This window comes from Lathamus discolor, chromosome 1 (genome assembly GCF_037157495.1).
Source record: "Lathamus discolor isolate bLatDis1 chromosome 1, bLatDis1.hap1, whole genome shotgun sequence".
In the NCBI taxonomy this organism is placed as follows: Eukaryota; Metazoa; Chordata; class Aves; order Psittaciformes; family Psittacidae; genus Lathamus; species Lathamus discolor.
In genome coordinates this window covers 81,425,160-81,443,873 of record NC_088884.1, presented here as the reverse complement: position 1 = coordinate 81,443,873, position 18,714 = coordinate 81,425,160, and the positions used below count along the sequence as shown (strand labels likewise).

Genomic DNA, 18,714 nt, shown 5'->3' with positions numbered 1-18,714 from the left:
TCCATTTCCCTAAAAGCCGTTTATGCCACCTTCTTCCTTTTCTCTGCTCAAAAATACAGGTGTAAAAGTTCTATTCTTTATACTGAGGAAGCATTCTGCGCTGGGGCAAACTTCACCCAACACATCTTTCTCACCACTGTATTATAATGATGCCTTTCAGAAATACCCAGGATTGATATATGAAGTATCTGATGTTCTCCTTATGACCAGAGGGCTGTCAATTTTATAAATGAAACCAGCTTGCTCCTGTAAGCACTGTCTGCTTGTTGGAATTTTACTCAACAAAATCATCTCCCTTTCCCCAACCCAAAAAAAAACATATTTCTGAGAATTAAACCATTACACAAAGGAACCCCTCTTGTGGTAAGAAGCTGTATGTCTTGTGAACAACTACATATTCCCAGATACCTCTGCAGTGCTTTTCTTTCTAGTCTCTCTATTCATTTTTGCAGGATACTCCTTCACACCATCATCTTAATCTTAAGGTCCTCTAGTTCCAACCCCCATGCCATGGGGAGACATATATAATAGTCCAAGCTATTGCAGGAATTCAGCTGCCAGGACCAGGAACAGCTGTACCTGCTTGCTGATTCCACAGCAGCTTGCAGTGAGTTCTGAGCACTCTGTTTCTTCATGTGTGGTCAGTAGCAGTTAGTGGATGTGTGTAACGTGATTCACCCATCTAATACCAGCCTTCCCCTGATCGGTACCCGACCTCATTCAACATGGAGGGACTGAAGACAGATCAGTGTCCAAGCTTTCCTGCCTATTATCACCTGTGTCTCCCATCTCTTCACAGAGCCATGTTAACAACAGAAACAAGCAGCTGTCAGAAGAGGCAGGATTTGCACAGAAAGTGAAGATCAATAGAAATTCCTCATCAGGGAGACCAGCACAAATGGATCTCAACACAGTCACAAAGTCCTTGTCTGCACACAGAAGTTTATCTCAAACCTGGTTTGAAACCAAGTGCATCGAATCTGTGCAAACCTCTCAGTTCAAACATATATGGGCTTACCCTCCCATGCTGTTTCAAAATAAGACATCTCCCTTGCAAGAGGTTCAGCTGACAAGCAGTAAATTGATTCATGGCAATTTGGTTACTTTCCAATGTGTGCATTTCATTGACTTAAAAATTTACCATGATATACATCAGGTGTAAATCATACAAAGAGGGTTCACAAAGAAGGAAAAACTTGTCCAAGTGAAACAGTTTCAACACAAGTAGATAGGATATTGTCTCGTGCTGGCAGAGGAGGGAAGTACTCATTTGGAGAAATAACATAAGACCTTTGAAGAAGCCCTTCTTTTGAGTACTAATTTTCAGCGCTTCTCTTACATCCTCAACACAAGAACACAGTCTACCTAGAAGATAACCTCTCGCTAGAGCAGTCCTTGTAGTTTGCTTAAATAATGTCCACACTGAAAATGGGTCATGAGCTACCTTAAACAAAAGAAAACCAAGGAATGTTTTCAGCAAATGTCAGAGAGGGAAAAAAACCCAAACAAACCAGAAAAGACAGTGACAACTTGCTAACTTCACTTGATTTTCTGTCAGCATGATGAACTTGCTGGCAGTTTTTCAACAGGCTATCCAGCAAAGACTATTAATAAGCAAGAAGAAAGTTTACTTAGTCCAAACAACAGGTTTTGCCATAAAGGGGAGAAAAACAACACCTCTTTACATTGCTTTAATGTCAATCAAGATGAAGCTAACCTTTAACTGCCAAATACACTACCTACTGGTCTATACTGTCCAGTAAACAAAAAGCATCCTGCTTACTTTTCCACTTCCCATCACCCTCACTGCTCTGCAGAAAGAGAAGGGCTCAGCTGTAAATCTGACACAACTACTGTGTCAAATCTGTGCCTAATCTGAAGCTGTACCGCTTCTGTTAACCTGACCCTCTGGTCAGGCTGTATGCCAGCTTCCCCAGGGACTGCGCCATCACGAGACTTCATTTCTAAGGAGCAGTTGCACACTATTTCTGGTCAACAATATTTCTTGAGCTGTGTGCTGATGAAATAAGTTGTCCAAGCAGCACAGCCACCTTATGTCTCCCTTCAGTCTATGAATGACCTTGATCACACAAGGACAATCTGCTGTCAAGGTGGATTTTCTTCATTTAGCATTAGCTAGTACGTAGGTTACGGTGAGAGAAATAAAGCTGCTTATAAACATTTCTCTTCAGCAATTAAAACTTTGTTTAAAGGCACAGAGCCAAAAATGAAGGAACTAATTGACTAAATGAATTGCTTCTGCAAGCTGAAATCAGTTTGGAGTTTCATCCACAAATCACATTTTTCCTCTATAGTTCTTTGAACTGAGCTGTGAAATGGTGACTCTACCCAGCCTGCCAGCAACGTGACAGTGTTTACACACTCTGCTTATTCGTGTGTAAAAATTGTTAGCATTTGACTTCATTTAATCTATTATCCCTGCAAATAAATTGGCTTCAGCTTTTTTAAGGGAAGTCTAACCTGATTATCTGGTTTAATTTCAGATATTAGATCATAAAGATGTTAATAAAATGCAAACTCACACTGAGAAGCAGATGCTCCTAGAAACCCACCAGCTAAATTCATTTCCATGTCACTCCTTAAAGAGTCCCTTAGTTGGGTAAAACTGCAGATTCTATCATTCCTCATAACTTCTACCATTCTGAGCCCAGAATGCCCGGAAGAATAGTGACCACAATTAAACAGCAAGCTCAGCCATGTTCTTACTCACTAAAAAAAACACATTGCAATGTAACAGCTAAAAGATCATACCCATCCAACTCTGGACATTTGCTGCTTTAGAGTCTGCTTTTAGTTACTCTCTTTTGTTCAGGCACAAGAGCAAACTAAACACCACCAGTGCTCTCTTTCTGCAGCAGCTTCTACTCAACACCTCCTCCAGACACCATGTTGTGTCACCACTTGAGCAGGGCAGCTCATACCTTGATAGCTGGGTTCAGGACCCCCTTCCCAAGTCCAGCCCTGGATGTGCTACCCATAAGTAGATGCTCGACCCCTGGGGCCAGGATACTGGTGCGGGGCAGCCCTGCTCACTTTGCTCCTGCCTTCCCTCTTAGGCAACAGCAAGGAGGGCTGCACTAGCAATCAACCTGCATGGTAGGGGCTGTGAGAAGTAACCAGCTGCTTGAGCAGCACTTGATGACCCTCTGCCTGAGAAAGCATGAAGACCCCATATACCCCATCTCAGTGTGCAGGCTGAACCACCATAATATATGCTATCAGTCACTTGAAACAAATAAATACAGGCTACAGAAAATATTATTGCAGATGAATATATCGACGCACAATGTATTTTCCTGAAAAAATATTTTTGAACATTTTTTAAGATACAAGGATATTGAACCATTACTTCATTTGTACAGGAACAATGACGGTATTTTAAACAGAATTAAATTTGTTGCAGATTATTATTATTAATAATAAGGGGTTTTTTAATCAAAAGAAGAAGGGTTAATGTAGAATTTTCAGACAAGTATTTATAAGGATATACATTTGTGTGATGAGATATGCACAATCTTACAGCCTGAAAAGGCTTTATACAGTTAACTAAATTAACCCTGCCTCTTGTGCTAGTTGTGGATATCAAGAAGATGGGAAGTAACTAGGCAGATGGGGACTCAATCATATACTTACTGTCCAGAAAGAAATAGAGACCAACTGTTTTTTTTATGAAGAGAGACTGGGTTAGGAAGCTAATAAGACTTAGTAATGCTTCATGCAGTTTTTTCTGACAACTGACAGTGGCTGTCCAGATCAATGAGGGTGGGGGATTAACCTGCCTAAGAAAGAGTCTGACAAAAGTAGACTCAGAGACCAAGAACCTCCTTTATTCTGGGTTGGTTTAGGACAGTCTTTGATCTCTGCCATACTGAGTTAACTGAAGGTAACCTATATGAAGGGGCTGATGTAGGGACAGCCAATGCTGCTGAGGAATGTTTGCCAAGGGACAGCAAATGTTGCTGGGGAAACTGAGGTGACATGCCTGCCTCCAAGGGATATACTTACTGATAGTCACGGGCACCATACTGTTCTGCTATGGCTGGTACTGGAAGTTCGAAGGCTTTGTGCTTTCATAAACCTTAGGCCAATGTTTAGTTACTGCAGCTTTTTGCATTTCAGGTTTCTGAAGCCTTTCATATGAGAAAATTCTGACGGCAGGTACGATTTACAGTTCAGAGGTACAACGACAGGGAGCTGCAAGAGTGCTGCAGGCTACCTTTAACAGACTGCATACTGCCAATTTGCACAGAAGATATTAAAGAGATGTTATTTTTTCAGTGTAAATGTGAAAGTACAACCATTGGCACTTATTTCTACTATACCTCCTACTTTCCTTCTGCCTCATGATTTTCTTTGTGCAGTGCCTATGCTTCACTCTAATTTTGAAAATCATGATAAAATAACATGATGTATTACTCCTCATATGGTGCCCTTTAAAATACGCATGCTAAAACTGGCTGTAAGAAGCACCAAAAGCTGTGCCTCAATACCCATATTTATTAGGCATTTAAATAAGATCCAGTTCATCAAGGACTTCAGTCATGTTAAAGCTAATAAAAACACAGCAGGAAACAGAGAGGCAGACCTCCCCCTTTGGCGGTAGGTGGGTTACCTGCTTATAGGCTTGGAGGGGGCACTTTTCATCCAAGAATTTCCCAAACTCCTTGGTGCTTCCAAAGTAAACCTGCACTGCTGTGAAAGGCGCAGCATTTTACCAGCTGTCTGAGTGCTAGATTTGGGCTGTCTTCCTAAAAGCTTGGCTGGTATAGTAGATGTAGTACAGAGATTACAGAATGATCTTAACATACATGTGGGATTAATATATGAAATACTAAGAAGGTGATTTTATTATCTGCTTAGGAGTTACACTGGGGTTAGCTTAGTAAAGTTTGTATTTTGTACATCTAGCTATTTGGAAGAACAAAGCTTCATTTATAAAATATTTCTCCATGATGACTTTAAAGAAAATATAACCTGCAAAACACATAATGGCTATAAAATAAAGTGGTAAATTCTATTCAATTTTGCATATGTTTGGTTATCTCCTCCAGGGCATCTGAAATGCTACAATAGCAAAGATTTGTCTTGTATCCACCCTCACTTGAGAGTGACAGCAAGCAGGCTCAAGCTTTTCTGTCTGAGTTAAGAATGAGCTCCAATGTAATGTGAAGGGCCAAATTCACCTCAAAAATCCAAATATGTCCTGTCAGCCCTGGAATTCAAGGTAGCTGTGAAGACAGGATAACAGCTGGAGCACTTTGCCTCAATTTGTTCTCAACCCTCACGCACTTCTAATCTTATCTATCATTGTCTTAATATTTAACACCTGGGCAGAAGATGTCATGTCTCAGGTCTACCAGAATGTGAGTATTCAGAAAGACAAGCAGAAACCCTCAAAGTATTTGCAACTTCAGGATATATGAAGTTCATGGAGAGATAAAACCACAGTAGCTCTTGCTCTAGTTGCAAAAGATGCTTGGACCAGGCGAGGGCACAGCCCTCAAAGAACAGTTCTGAACTAAATCATGAATATCGGGAAACGACATGTTAGGCATATGCAGCCAGATTCTTTTATGTTTAAAAAGGCACTCCTTGAAAAATTCTATTTAGATCATATTCTGTTATACAAGCCTGAATTAAAGCATAGTCTCTGAAAACTCTTAATTAAAATGTAACCAGACATTTAGGAACAAGACATGGGTAAGTCTTAATGTTTCAAGAAGTAGGGGCTAATTAAAAAGGAACCATCTATGCTCATTCCTAAACTCTCAAAACTGTTTAACATTCGTTACTAATATACATGCTATACCAGAGATAAGTCCCGTGCAGGAATGAGAACCAATTTCAAAAGCTATTTGTGGTCATTCAGTGCAGATCTAACATGCACACTGATTTATCCTCACTGTCCTGGACAGGAAAATGGAAATTGTTCACTTTCTGTGGTTGACAAGAATGACCTTTCCTTGTTTTCCAGAAGCATTAAGATGCTGTGGCAACAAATGTACTGCCTTACCCATCCAGAAGATAAGCAACATGTTTCTCATTAAGTCTTGCAAAGATGCACCCTGTCTGATCCTGCTGGTTTTACCTTCTTAACTTGGTGAATCAGCCCTTTGTATGTTTACCTGAGCTACACCAGCCTCTACAGGGGCACTGAAACAACAAAATGGATGTTAAATGTCTTGCTGGTTCTGTACTTACTTTCACAGGTCTGGACTGAAATTCACTTGACTTCTTTTTGAGTTGTACCAAAGTAAATTTGGGGATTAACAATGTGCCCTCTTTTAACTGAGGTTGCATTGAGCAAGTTACCACCTCAGGAGACTTTCAGCCTGCTTCAGGTTGCTGCCATCCCAGACCTGCAAGCTGGATTACTTCTATGTAATAATTAATGCTATCAGGAACCATAGAGCTTAACACCTGTACACCTCACCCACAATCCCTTTTTGTGTATGTTTAGTAAAATCAGATTTGTCTGCAAGAATATGAGCCCGTTGGTCAGGACAGCTGTGTCCCCTGTCTGGAGATCCTACACAGCATACGAAGTAGCATGGTGGGTTTAGAAAGTCTACAAGTGACTTGTAATTTGATGTTAGATAGCCACTTCTCTTTGCTGTATTTTTTCAACAGGGTGACCCAGTACCTCTTCTTCCCCATGAAACGACCTGCAATCCCTTTAGTGAAGCACATTTCACAGAGCAAAGCTGTGGTTCAAAGGTAAGCTTCAGCTAAATGTAGACCAGGCTAACACTGATGCTAAGATATTCCTGAAGTCTGCAGTAGTGATGGTATGGCAATGAAGCTAATTGGATCAGCTTTCTAGTATGTTTTTTGAGAGCCCCAATACCACAAAGAGGTGAAAATACATTGCTGGGGAAACGGCAAGTGACCCAGTCATAAAACTGTGGGTTAAGTGCTAAAAAGATTAACCTGAAAGCTATTCTTTAGAGAGTTCAAGGGGCCAATTTTTGCTCTCAATTATGCTGGAGTTCAGGAAGTAGAGTCTATTGTCACTCCAAGAGGTATTTCACCTCAATTTTTCACTGCAGCTGCATGCAGCTGTGACAGGCCAAAGTGCATCAGCAAGATATTCACAAAGCATCACTACCCCTCCAGACACACATGCTCTACCCAGCCTCAGGCTAAATTCTTCCAGTGTCTGTTACAACATCAAAATGACAAAACCCAATTGTTTTGTTCAAGAGAACATCTTTTACTGCCTAGGACGAGGCATGAAGCAGCAGGTGGTATCTTTATTTTTCTTCCCCTGTTGAAAGAAGTCGCTCTCCTGTGCTTCAGTTGCATATGGGATTTTTCCTGTCAGTTAAGCACAACTCATTTCTGTGACAGCCCAACACTCCAACACAGTATGTACCCTGTGGCTGGGAAGGCAGTGTTCATCCAGTTCCTTCAAGGCTGACACTGAGACTTGTCTTATAAATCATCAGGCTGGAACAACTCGGGTAGGGCTTAGTCCAAAGCCTGTTGAAATCAGTGGAAAGCTTCCCACTGACTTCAGGCAGCTCTGGACCAGGACCTCAAGGCTTTATAAAGCCACCATCCTAAGCACAGGATTCTCTCTGCCTCTGAGGAGCAGGATAAAGCCTTGACTTTGCTGCAGATCAGTTAGAGACATAGCATATCCCATCACCCAAACGGCTGGTAGGGGACTATTTTCCTTGACCTCACCCCTGATCAATACAAACCACATTAAAAATGCTAGGAGACATGCACAGTTGACATTGTCATACTTTTTCCTGGGTTTCCCAGCCTATGCCTGGAAAGCCTTGCTCTTCTATGAGGTACAAGTGCATGGGTCCCTGCAAGCATCCATGCATGTAATACTTCATAGAATCATACAGTGGTTTGGGTTGGAAGTGATCCTCAAGATCATTCAACCCCCCTGCCATGTGCAGGGACACCTTCCACTAGACCAGGTTGCTCAAAACCCCATCCAACCTGGCCTTGAACACTGCCAGGGATGGGGCAGCCACAGCTTCTCTGGGCAACCTGTGCCAGCGCCTCATCACCCTCACAGTAAAAAATTTCTTCCTAATGTCTTATCTAAATCTACCCTCTTTCAGTTTAAAGCCATTCCCCCTTGTCCTCTCCATACATGTCATTGTAAAAAGATTTCTTGTAGACCTCCTTTACGTATTGGAAGTCTGCTGTAAATTCTCTCTGGAACCTTTTCTTCTCCAGGCTGCACAAGCCCAAGTCTCTTCTCAGCCTGTCTTTATAATGGGAGTTTCTCCAACTCTCTGATCATTTCTGTGGCTATCCTCTGGACTCACTGTAGCAGGTATATGTTCTTCCTATGTTGGGGGCCACAGAGCTGACAGGATGGGGGAAATCTGACAGGCTGTGGGAAAGCTGGACAAAGTCCCTTGTGCCTGCGGTTGGCCACATCCAGGTCCACACTGCTACTCCAAACATGCTGATAGACCTCCAGAGAACCCAGACAAACACTTAAAAAATTCAACTGAACAAAATCTGGGTGCACGCAACAAGCCCATGTGGGGAATTCAGGACATGAGGGATACCTTGATATAATAAAAGCTTAAATGCAAAACCTTTACTAGCTTTCTGAGTTGGTGGCGATCTATATGAGAGTTGCCACAGCATGAATGACTAGCCAAAGCATGTGCCAGGGTGAACCACACTGTTGGTCTTTAAAAGACAAAACTAGCTTCTCCTCAGGATCAGTCCTAAGCATATCAATGCCAGGGCTACACAGCACAACTAAACACAACAACAGCATTCTAATAGAAAGAAAACAAAAGAAACACAAAGCCTAACATCAGCCTGCAAGGATTGAACTTGCACTAAGCATCTCCAAAGATGAGACATAAGTGGCTGGACATCAGTGGCTCCAGCATGACAGGCACATCCTGACCAGTCCTCATATAGCCTCTGGCCCCTGGGGAAGACACGATAAGGTCAAGCCACTCCCTCTCATGTATGTGGTGCATGAGTCCATGCTGCTACAAGGCATCTTCATCCCTCAATCTCTCTTGGACACAAGCATCTGGCTGGAAAGACAGGCTTTCCATGTGCCTTTATCCCAGGAACTTGGCAAAACGCATCACTGTGGCTGGCTGAGTTACAAATACTGCTGTTTGATATGGCTGCTTGCACTTCTGAGTTTACTGTTCAACTCAAAGAAGCCTAAACAGTGTCTAGGAAGCCTAGCAAAAATGTTACAGCTTACACATAATCATCTATCTGTCCATCTCCCAGTGGACATGCTTACCATCAGCAGTGGTTTCCCCATAGCAAGGCTACAGCCCACTGATAGGAGAACATAGGGAAATTCCCTGTGCCCAAGTGGCAGGTACTGACGCTCAGAGCACTTTCAGCCGTCATGCAACCCTTTAGGACTGCATGATTCACTTGATCAACCACCTGAATGTGTTCAGACAGGGAGAGGTCTGGCAAGCAGACTGCTGTAACTTAAGACATGTACATGAACATTTTGTAGTCCTGTTTTTACAGGTGAAGATGATTTCCAAATCCCTAAAAATCTGAATTCACCAAAACCAACCCAGCATGACATAATCATTTGCTAATAACTGCCCAAATGCTGTTGTCCTTAGCTCGGTGCGAGCAGTGTAATGCAATGGGGTAGATGCTCAGCTCCTCCCTGGTTTTGCCCCTGCCGGGGCAGGTTTCAGCATATCCAAGCTCCCAGAGTTACATCTGAACTTGAGAGTCAGGCCCTGTTATTGTTGAGGCAAACCAAAAATAAAAAGGCCAGACTAAATTATTTTTAAGACCTCAAGATTTTTAAAGCAGTCTTGTGACTTTTCAGGGGTCTGACTCATGATACTTGAATGCTTGAAGTTGGCAGCAGCAGAGGGAGTACAGCAAGATTTAGCGTACAGCAATTTATTGCTAAAACCCTTCAAATGTGTGGGAAAGGGCACGGAGCGCTTCTGCAGCGATTCAGCAGACAACAGGGATGCGGGCCCAAGCCCTTCTCCTCCAGCCAGGCTGCGGTGGAACTCGCCTCCTCCACAAAGGTTACCACACAGCACCCGAGCAAAGCCACCCCGGATGTGGCAAAATCACTTCCCAAAATCAGGCATGGCTGGGTGGGGAGAAGGTTGTCTCCCATGTCAGTGGCCACCACTCTCTGGCCCAGCCACTTGGTTTTCCCATGATGCAGGGGCAGGACTGGCCATCATCCTGCAGGGTTCCCCAGGAAGGGTTTCTCTGAGGGACACGGGTGAGCTGCTGGCTGCAGCTTTTGCCTCCTCAGGGCTCTAGTTTCCCCATGAGTGATCAGGGACCGCAGTTAGGACCAGTGCATAAGATTGCAGGCTGTACGGTGATATATGGATACACGTGAAGTCCTGTATTTCAGCTTCCACGGCAGTGAGGACAGAGCCCCTTATGTCCAACCTGCTGTGGCCATCGCTGCATCTACAAGCTGGCTGCGCCACATCATTGATGCCCAGACCACCCCACAGCCTCTGCATACCCACGTAAGAGCTTGGATGCCTCCACAGGAAGTTCAAGACATTTTTCCATAGTAGAAAACACCTCCCAGACTACATCCCCCAGCATCCTCCACAGGCCACCCAGGACCTCTATCAACAACAAACCCTGAAGTCTCCACCTTCCCTTAAGAAGATATTTTTTAAAGCAGAAGTATACCAGAAGTATATAAATACTACATGTTATACCATGCATTGTGCTCTGCAATGCCTCCCACTCTGCCCAAAACCTATACATTGCCCCAGGCCTGTGGGCAGATCTGGAACAAGAAGGCAGCTCAGTGCCATTGCACACTTGCTCCTCTGCCTTATGCAGAGGTCACCAACCAGGTGAGAGCTGCAATTTGCAAAGGGAGGCTGGCACCTTTGGTTACCACGCTTCAAATGGGTTTATTCAATCATCATGCAATGCTGCTGCTTTCCAGAGCCCACAGGTTCAACTGTGTCTGATAGGAGCTCACATATCCAGCTCTGCATGGCAACACTTCCTTCAAAAAGAAAGCAGGATATTGCATCTCATCAGCCTGGGATTACCCCTGCCAGGTACCATGAACTTCCATTAGAGAGCCCTGCTGATGTAGCAAGGCCTCATTAGAAAACTCAAAACAGGCATAATAAAAAAATGTATTTGGTATTGCATTCTGCTGACTTCCATTTAAAACTTCTCTGAAAATGTATTTTCTCCTACAGCATGCAGAACCCAAAACACTATGGTTTTGTTAGCACATGGGAAAGACCAGAAATAAAAATGAAGTTCATATGCAAAATTAAATACAAAATTAAGAACAAAATGTGCTAGAAAGTTCAAATTTTTTAAAAAATCACTGCAGTGACTAAATCAGATCTTTGTATCAGAGAAGACATTACAAAAATAAATAAAGCCTGACTTCTTCCCTGCTTACTCCAGTGTAAATCATGGGAAATTCCATTAAAGCAAACAGATCTGAACAGGTGTAAAATGGGGTTAATATAAAGTCATTCCCAGTATTTTCATGCTGCTTCTTTCATAAATTGACATCATTGTACCCACATCAAGTTCTGTTCTCATTCACACCAAAGTAAATCTGTAATAACTGATAGCAAATGCTACCCTTGCTGCCCACAAAAAGTGACAAACAGTACAAATACAACAGCAATTGCACAGTAACAGCAGACAATTCACAGTTATGCTATACTAATATACCAAACTCTGTCTCAGCTTTCAATGGATATCATTCTATCTCCATGTCTGAAATCCTTTTAGTGTATCACTCACTCACATGGCATCTAAGCATGAGTTTTCCTATCAGTAATTTCATGTGGCCACAGTCCACATTCACTGTTTACATTTATCCATACAACAAAATAACTAGAAGCCATTTAACTTTTACCACAGCCTGAGAAAATTAGACAATAGACACTCCTTACTTCCATCCTCTCTCACAGTATTAACTAAAGCTATTTTACAGCACATATTGTTAGCAAGGACTCTTTGGTTAACTATAGCATACTTTGGAATTTAGAACAAAAATACTCAAAGCCACTGCTAATCAAGGGCAAGCCACCGGCAGCATTTTCCACACATTTTCCTCACCTCTCTGCTTCAAGGCGCATTTCCTCACGCTTTTGCCTCCTGAGTTCTCTGCGGCGTTCAAAGTCATCCATGGTGGGTGCTCAAGTGTTCAGAGCTCTGGGAAGATCCAAACCTAAAAGGGAGATGACCACTTAGATGAGAGAGAAAATACAATGGAAGCATTTCATCAACTGAGTCCATTTAGTTTTGTTTTGCTTTCTTAACTTTGCCGTAACTGTTTTCTTTTTCCATCAAAAAAATTAACTTCCTCAGTATTGTTGAGCTAAACAAGATTAATAAAATGCCTTGTAGGATAAACATAGCCCATGCCTGCATTTAGTTTCCTAGCTAAAATTAAATCAACATGCTTTAAGTAAGGACTGTATACATCTGCTAGCCGCAGACTAGCTAGTTGTAACATCACAGGTCTTTTCTACAAACAAAAGCAACAATTCAGCAGGATTTTAACTTTAAGCTTCCACTTTTTACTGGAAGCAGTAAAAACGCTGCACGAGAGATTTCTTATTTTCCTCAGCTGCACAGATAACTAAACATTTTGCAGAAGTTAGCTCTCATCGGTCCGTTCCCACCACCCTCCTCCAAAAAAAGGGAAAAAAAAGGAGAAAGAAGAAATGAGAAAACAAGGAAACAAAGAAAAAGAAGAGGAAGTTAGAAAAGAAGAGTGAAGGTAAAGAGAAAAGAAGGAAAATAAGCCACAGCTTTTAAATACCACCCAGGAGGAGCCAAACTATGTCTAAATCCTGCTCAAAGAACCAAAAGTAGTAATGTGTTTTTTTTTTCCTGTAGTTTAATCCACGCGTTTTCCCCGTGCCCTACCTTCTTTTTTATGATTTAGTCCATGAAATATTTTCCCCTTTACAGCTCTTCATATACAAAGCCTTTCCAGCCTTGGTTTATATCCCATCAAGCCAAGTATTACAGAATTCCCCTGCAGCCCCCAAACCAAAAATGACTACCAGAAAAGGGAAAGCTGTTCTCTTTTTGTCCCTGCTTTGTTTACAGAGCTGTCAGTGGTTAGTTAAACTCTGCCTGGAATCTGGCATTTAAGGCCTGCTCTAAGATTGCTTCCTGTGCAGGGCTGGAGGCCTCAGCTTCCTCTGCAATCCTAGCCTAGGCGCTGCACTCAGAGGATTTCCACACATACCCCCCCCCCCCCACCAGACTCCCCCCAAAAAATCCCTTTTCCAGCCTGTTTAAAGACCAGCCATTTACACCGCAGAGAAAGCTAGCACGCAGATGCAGACCAACGTTTTCAAAGGTAGCTTATGAGCTGCTTGCATTTTGAGAGAAACAAAGCCAAGGTGCATTTGTAAATTACTTGAAGTGCTCTGTTTGCAGATGTAGATCTGTCTTGCGGCTTTATGTTCCTGCCTGCGGGTGCAGCGTCCAACCGCCCTCCCCATAAAATCACTGGCAGTAGCAAAGCCTCTCATGACTTAAGGGAATCTGTAGCTTTTTCTGCCCCCTTTTTTGGATTAAAACACTGCTGAGGGCAGGGGTTTTGTGAAGGTTATTTTATTAGTTTACTTTTCCTGGGGCTGTTTTTCTTTCTGATTTGTTCCTGGATTGGGGGATTTAAAGTTTTGTTGTTGTTGTTGTGACTTTTTTCGCATCTGGCTGGCTGGGGTTGTTTTGTGGAGGTTCAAAGGGAATGTTCATTTTGCAAATCTGATCATGACTGTACAATTGCTGCTGCTTTTTCTTTTCTTTTTTAAATGTACAATTAGAAAATATGCCTAAAAAGCAAGTTGTAACAAGACGTTTTTCTCAAAGCTTGTGTTTGTTTACTCTCACCACCATGTACCCCCTGAAGAACAACCAATAGCAAATCTGCCGTTCTCTCACAAGAAGTATTTTCATCCCAGCCTACATGTGCAAGTAAATCCTGCCTTGGTTCCTTTGCTAGAGGGCCCACGAGTTGTAGGGCTAATGTGGTTCCCCCCACTGGGAGACAAGAATCAAAGGAGGAATGGCACACTACAGAGAGCAAGTTGGAAGCAGCATGATGGGTTTCTGTGCACAGAGGGCAGATGACAATGTCCACAGGAGCTAAGGCTGCACCAAGCAGCAGTGTTTAGTCTGTGGAGTACAGCTGTCATCAGGGATTTAAAATATGAAGAGCTGACTGTCAGGCTGACACTTCATATGCTAGAACTGAGAAACTCAAGAGTTTTTCTCCCACTCTTTATCCCCAAAGCAGGCACGCTTTGGCATCTGATTTATTTGCACTTTCATCACTTCTTATCCAGCCAGGTACATCTCTCTCTCCAACCACTCCTTCCCCGCTCTCAGCTCCAGATTCCAGGCACCCACATTTTCCCCATGCCCCCTCCAAATGTTCCAGCCAATACCTCCACACCTTCCCTTCCTGCATAGTCCTCAGCACCATCTCTCGACTCCAAAACCTTAAGCTCTCCTCCTCTTGAGGAAAGCCAGGGAGAATAATAATAACAACCCAGAACTATTTCTGTTCTTCCTCCCCTCTTTCTTTCCCAGGAGCATAAGGGAGATTGCACAGCAGCTATGAGAAGTTCCATAATCTTTCTAAATCTTTCTCCATCTCCAGGGTGCTTTTATGTTGTTCAGTGAAGATCAGATGGATGGATGCCTTGGGAGGAGGAGGGTCTCCTCTCAAAGGACTGAGGTCCAGCCCCTTCATGGTATTCAGATGACTTGCAAAGTCAAATCTCTTTTTCAAAAATGAGGAAAGCACTTGGGAAACGGATGTCAGGTCAACAGCAGGACCTTTAGTTAGGAGAGCCATATCAGCGCAAGAAAATGGTCATCAGCTAGAAGCTCCACTTGAAGAAGTCAGCTATTGAATGCTGTTCAGTCTTCCCCAAAATGATTTGTTGTCTTTCAGCCTCTGAAAACTACTTGGACAATAGCTTCATCAATCTCTAAAAATATTTGTTATTTCCACAGAGTATAATACAGTTTCTGGGAGTGTTCTTGCTTCTCAGAAAATTGCTTTCGTTATAAATAAAAATGCCAATTACTTGAAGTATTTTCTACAAACTATTTTTGAGAGTATGCACATTTTGATGCTTCTTTTTTTTTTCTGAATTAGAATTATTCATGAGTGAAGACATCCTGCGACTAAATGCAACACCACCCAGCTCCACTCCAGGGGCTGCCTTCAGAGCCAAATGTGAAAACCTCTCTCTGTGTGACCTTCCCAGGTGTGCAAAGAAATTATTCGTTTACTCTTTTATTGCGTCCTTTTTTTTTTCCTCTTACACATTTTTAATAATTTGGTGTCAGACCAAAAAAGTTCTGTTTTTCTGGAAAGAGAAAAAATGTCCCTAAGAAAACTGTTTCAGATTAAAAGTAGCGATTCATTCAGCTTATAATAAATAAATAATATATTCAGTTTTATTTTAAATATAAAAATTTTGCTTTTCAACCCTTACACAACTGAAATAATACTGAAAGAATCTGAAGTGAACTCTCAAGAGTATTCCACCACCAGATTCAGAAGAGGGACCTATGGAAGAATATTACAAATATCTTTGACCATACTGTTATTTTTTAAATGCTTTCTAGAAATTACTGCAGATAATTCTTGCTCAAGACCTCGGATTTTTCACAGCCTCAGATACAAGAGTCTTCTCTGGGTCCCTACTTCCTTTAATTCTGAGACTGAAACTTTAGAGATCACAGGATGTCTGATGAACCATGTGGCCTTCCTGAAGACATGCAATGAAAGATTAAGAGAAGACAGATAAGTAAAGTAACTTATCTACATTTACCACTATTGTCCCATTACTTGAATCAGAATCATAGCAAAGCATGTGTCCTGCAAATACCATCTCCCCACAAAACCACTCATTTCAAAAGCAGCACCAGTTATGCTCTCTGCTTTTAAACTCTGCACTTCACATAATGGCTTTGATCTTCATGTGACGCTGGTTTATTGCTAAAATTTGTTAAGCTTTTCATTGTCTTACTAAAAAGTGCTTCCTTCAAGGACAGCCACAATTAAACCCTCCTGGTACAAAACACATGCATGAAAATCCCACTCCTCTTTATGCTGCATCCCATAAGAGAGTTTAAAATTTTGTCTTCTTTCAGCTTTTCTCAAGGTGGAAAAATCAGAGGAATGCACAGGAACTGTAAATATATGACAAAATACTTTAATAGCAACTAACATGAATATACTTTTTGAAAGCAAGTAATAAATTGGCTAGGTAGAAATATACACACAATCACACATCTGTATAATTCCAGGATGGAAAATAAAATAACCTCCTACTCTGACTCAGATTTAATATTACCCTCACCCTATTCCCATCACTGATTTCAGAGACAACTCAGCACCTGGGGGGCTTAAAAACAGATGAGCTAGACTGATAATAAGCAAGTGAAAATGCAGACTGCTACTCAGGTTCTTAACAAACAGACATGTCTTTCTTTCAAGACTTACCAGTCACCTTACCATTGCACTGAACAAGCTCCCAGACTGCGCTGTTTATGCTGAGCCTCTGCACTAGCTTCAACCTAGTTGAGCCAAGAATCTTCAAGCCACAGCATATTCCCTAATTTAGCATGGCTGTGTATTGCACATGGCTCTATGCTGGCCATGTCTGGTGGCAGCATTGTGCAAGCACATGCCATCTTGTTTCCCTTCCAGTACAATGACACAATTACAGATTTCCTCTTGGTGACCTTCAGGCCCAATGGATGAAAGCCATGCCTGTTTCCTCAACATGGGATCACTCACTGCTCCAGCATTGTGAATACCCATGGCAAACTTCATGCAGACAACTGCTAAGCAAATTGCAAGTCATGATGACTGCCCATGCAAGATAGCATGAATCAGAGGTCTTGCCAGACCCTTTCTCAGTAGTTTGGCCTATTCTTCATTAAAGAATTAACTCTAACCCAGTCAAAACCAGCACATGGCAGAACATAGCTTCATCCTGCACTGTTATAGGACTCCAGTTCCATGGGAGGTGGTAAAAATGTTAGGACCTGCAGGAAGCACAGAAAAAGGCTAGAGTAACTATAGAGGGTTGACCACAGCTGGACATGAGGTGCCCAGCTAAGTGGCTCTGTCACTCCCCTTCCTCAACTGGACAGGGAAGAGAAAATATAACAGTCTTGTGGGTTGAGATAAGGCCAGGGAGATCATTCAGCAGTTACTGTCACAGGCAAAACAAACTCAACTTAATGAAATTAGCTTAATTAATTATAATAAGAAGAAATAAAAAATAAATCTTAAAAACACCTTCCCTTCACCCCTTCCTTCTTCCCAGCTTAACTTTACTCCCAAGTTTTCTACACCCTCCCCAGTCAAGTGGTGCAGGAAAGTGGGGAACAGGGGTTGTGGTCAATTCAACACGCACTGTCTCTGCCACTCCTTCCTCTTCAGAGGGAGGACTCCTCACACTCTTCCCCTGCTCCAGCTTGGAGTCCCTCCTATGGGAGGCTGTCCTCCATGAACTGCTCTAGTGTGAGTCCTTCCCAGGGGCTGCAGGTCTTCATGAACTGCTCCAGTGTGCATCCCTTCCATGGGTGCTGTCCTTCAGGTGCATACAGCTCCAGTGTGCACCACTTCCGTGGGGTGCAGTCCTTCAGGAACAGGCTGCTCCAGCATGGGTCCCACCAAGGTCACAAATCCTGCAGCAAACCTGTGTGGGCTCATCTCTCTATAGGGACACAGGTCCTTCCAGGAGCCTGCTCCAGCGTGGGCTTCCCATGGAGTCACGGTCTCTTTTGAGTGCATTCTCCTGCCCCAGTCCTGAGTCCTCCGTGGGCTGCAGGTGGAGATCTGCTCCACCAAGGACCAATATGGGCTTCAGGGGGACAGCTCGCTTCACCATGGTCTGCACCACAAGCTGTAGGGAAATTTCTGCTCCTCGTTCTTCACTGAGCTTGGTGTCTGCAGGGCTGTTTCTTCTCGCATAGTCCCACTTCTCTTCAGCTGCAGTTGTGCAGTTTTTCCCCCATTCTTAAATACATTATCCCAGAGGAGGTACCGCTGTTGTTGTTGGGCTCGGCCATGGCCAGCAGTGTGTCTGTCTTGGAGCCATCTGGCATTGGCTTTACCAAACATAGGGGAAACCTCTAGCAGCTTCCCATAGAAGCCACTGCTGTAGCCCACCAGATACCAAAACTTTGCCATACAAATCTAATACAGTAATAAAAAGGACAATGCTGTGTTTCTTCTTGAAAGAAACCATGTCTAGTTCCTAGCCTCCTCCTCTCTTGTTTCCTCTCTCCTGTATCCCAAGCAGCAGGAGGCAAGGAGGGGTGCAAAGAGAAACAGCCCCAGGATTTACAGAAGTCAAGTAACAGTGCAGAACAAGGAATCCAATGACATATCACGGCCCAGTTCCTAACATTTGGGGCGATGCAGCAACCCAGCCACTGGGAATATTCCTGCTTGATTCTGCCTCTGATTTACTACTTTGCGGCCTTAAGAGCTGAGCCTCAGTCAGTTTTACTCCCACAAAAAGGATCAAATGTCTCATTAAAGCTTGACATAAACAGACTGCGAACAGCTTTGTGAGCTGTACTCCATTAATCCAAATGTCCGATTTTTCTACCTCTCTCCATGTGTCCCAAAGCCCTGATGTAGAAGTGTGGAACTTTCAAATGTCAGTAAAGGACTGGACA

At 42.8% G+C, this 18,714-nt stretch overlaps 1 protein-coding gene across 8 annotated transcripts in view; it reads right to left on the bottom strand.

Moving 5' to 3' along the window:
* Window positions 1-18,714, bottom strand: part of CALD1 (caldesmon 1) — a 197,571-nt gene that overhangs the window by 85,184 nt on the left and 93,673 nt on the right. For 7 of the 8 annotated variants that reach the window (XM_065683106.1, XM_065683086.1, XM_065683116.1 and 4 more), the window contains one exon: window positions 12,094-12,205. In XM_065683106.1, the coding sequence (XP_065539178.1) occupies window positions 12,094-12,164 (71 nt within the window). In that variant the 5' untranslated portion in view covers window positions 12,165-12,205. Of the gene's footprint in view, window positions 1-12,093; window positions 12,206-12,909; window positions 13,089-18,714 lie in introns of those variants that run through there. The other variant, XM_065683096.1, reaches the window with a different exon arrangement.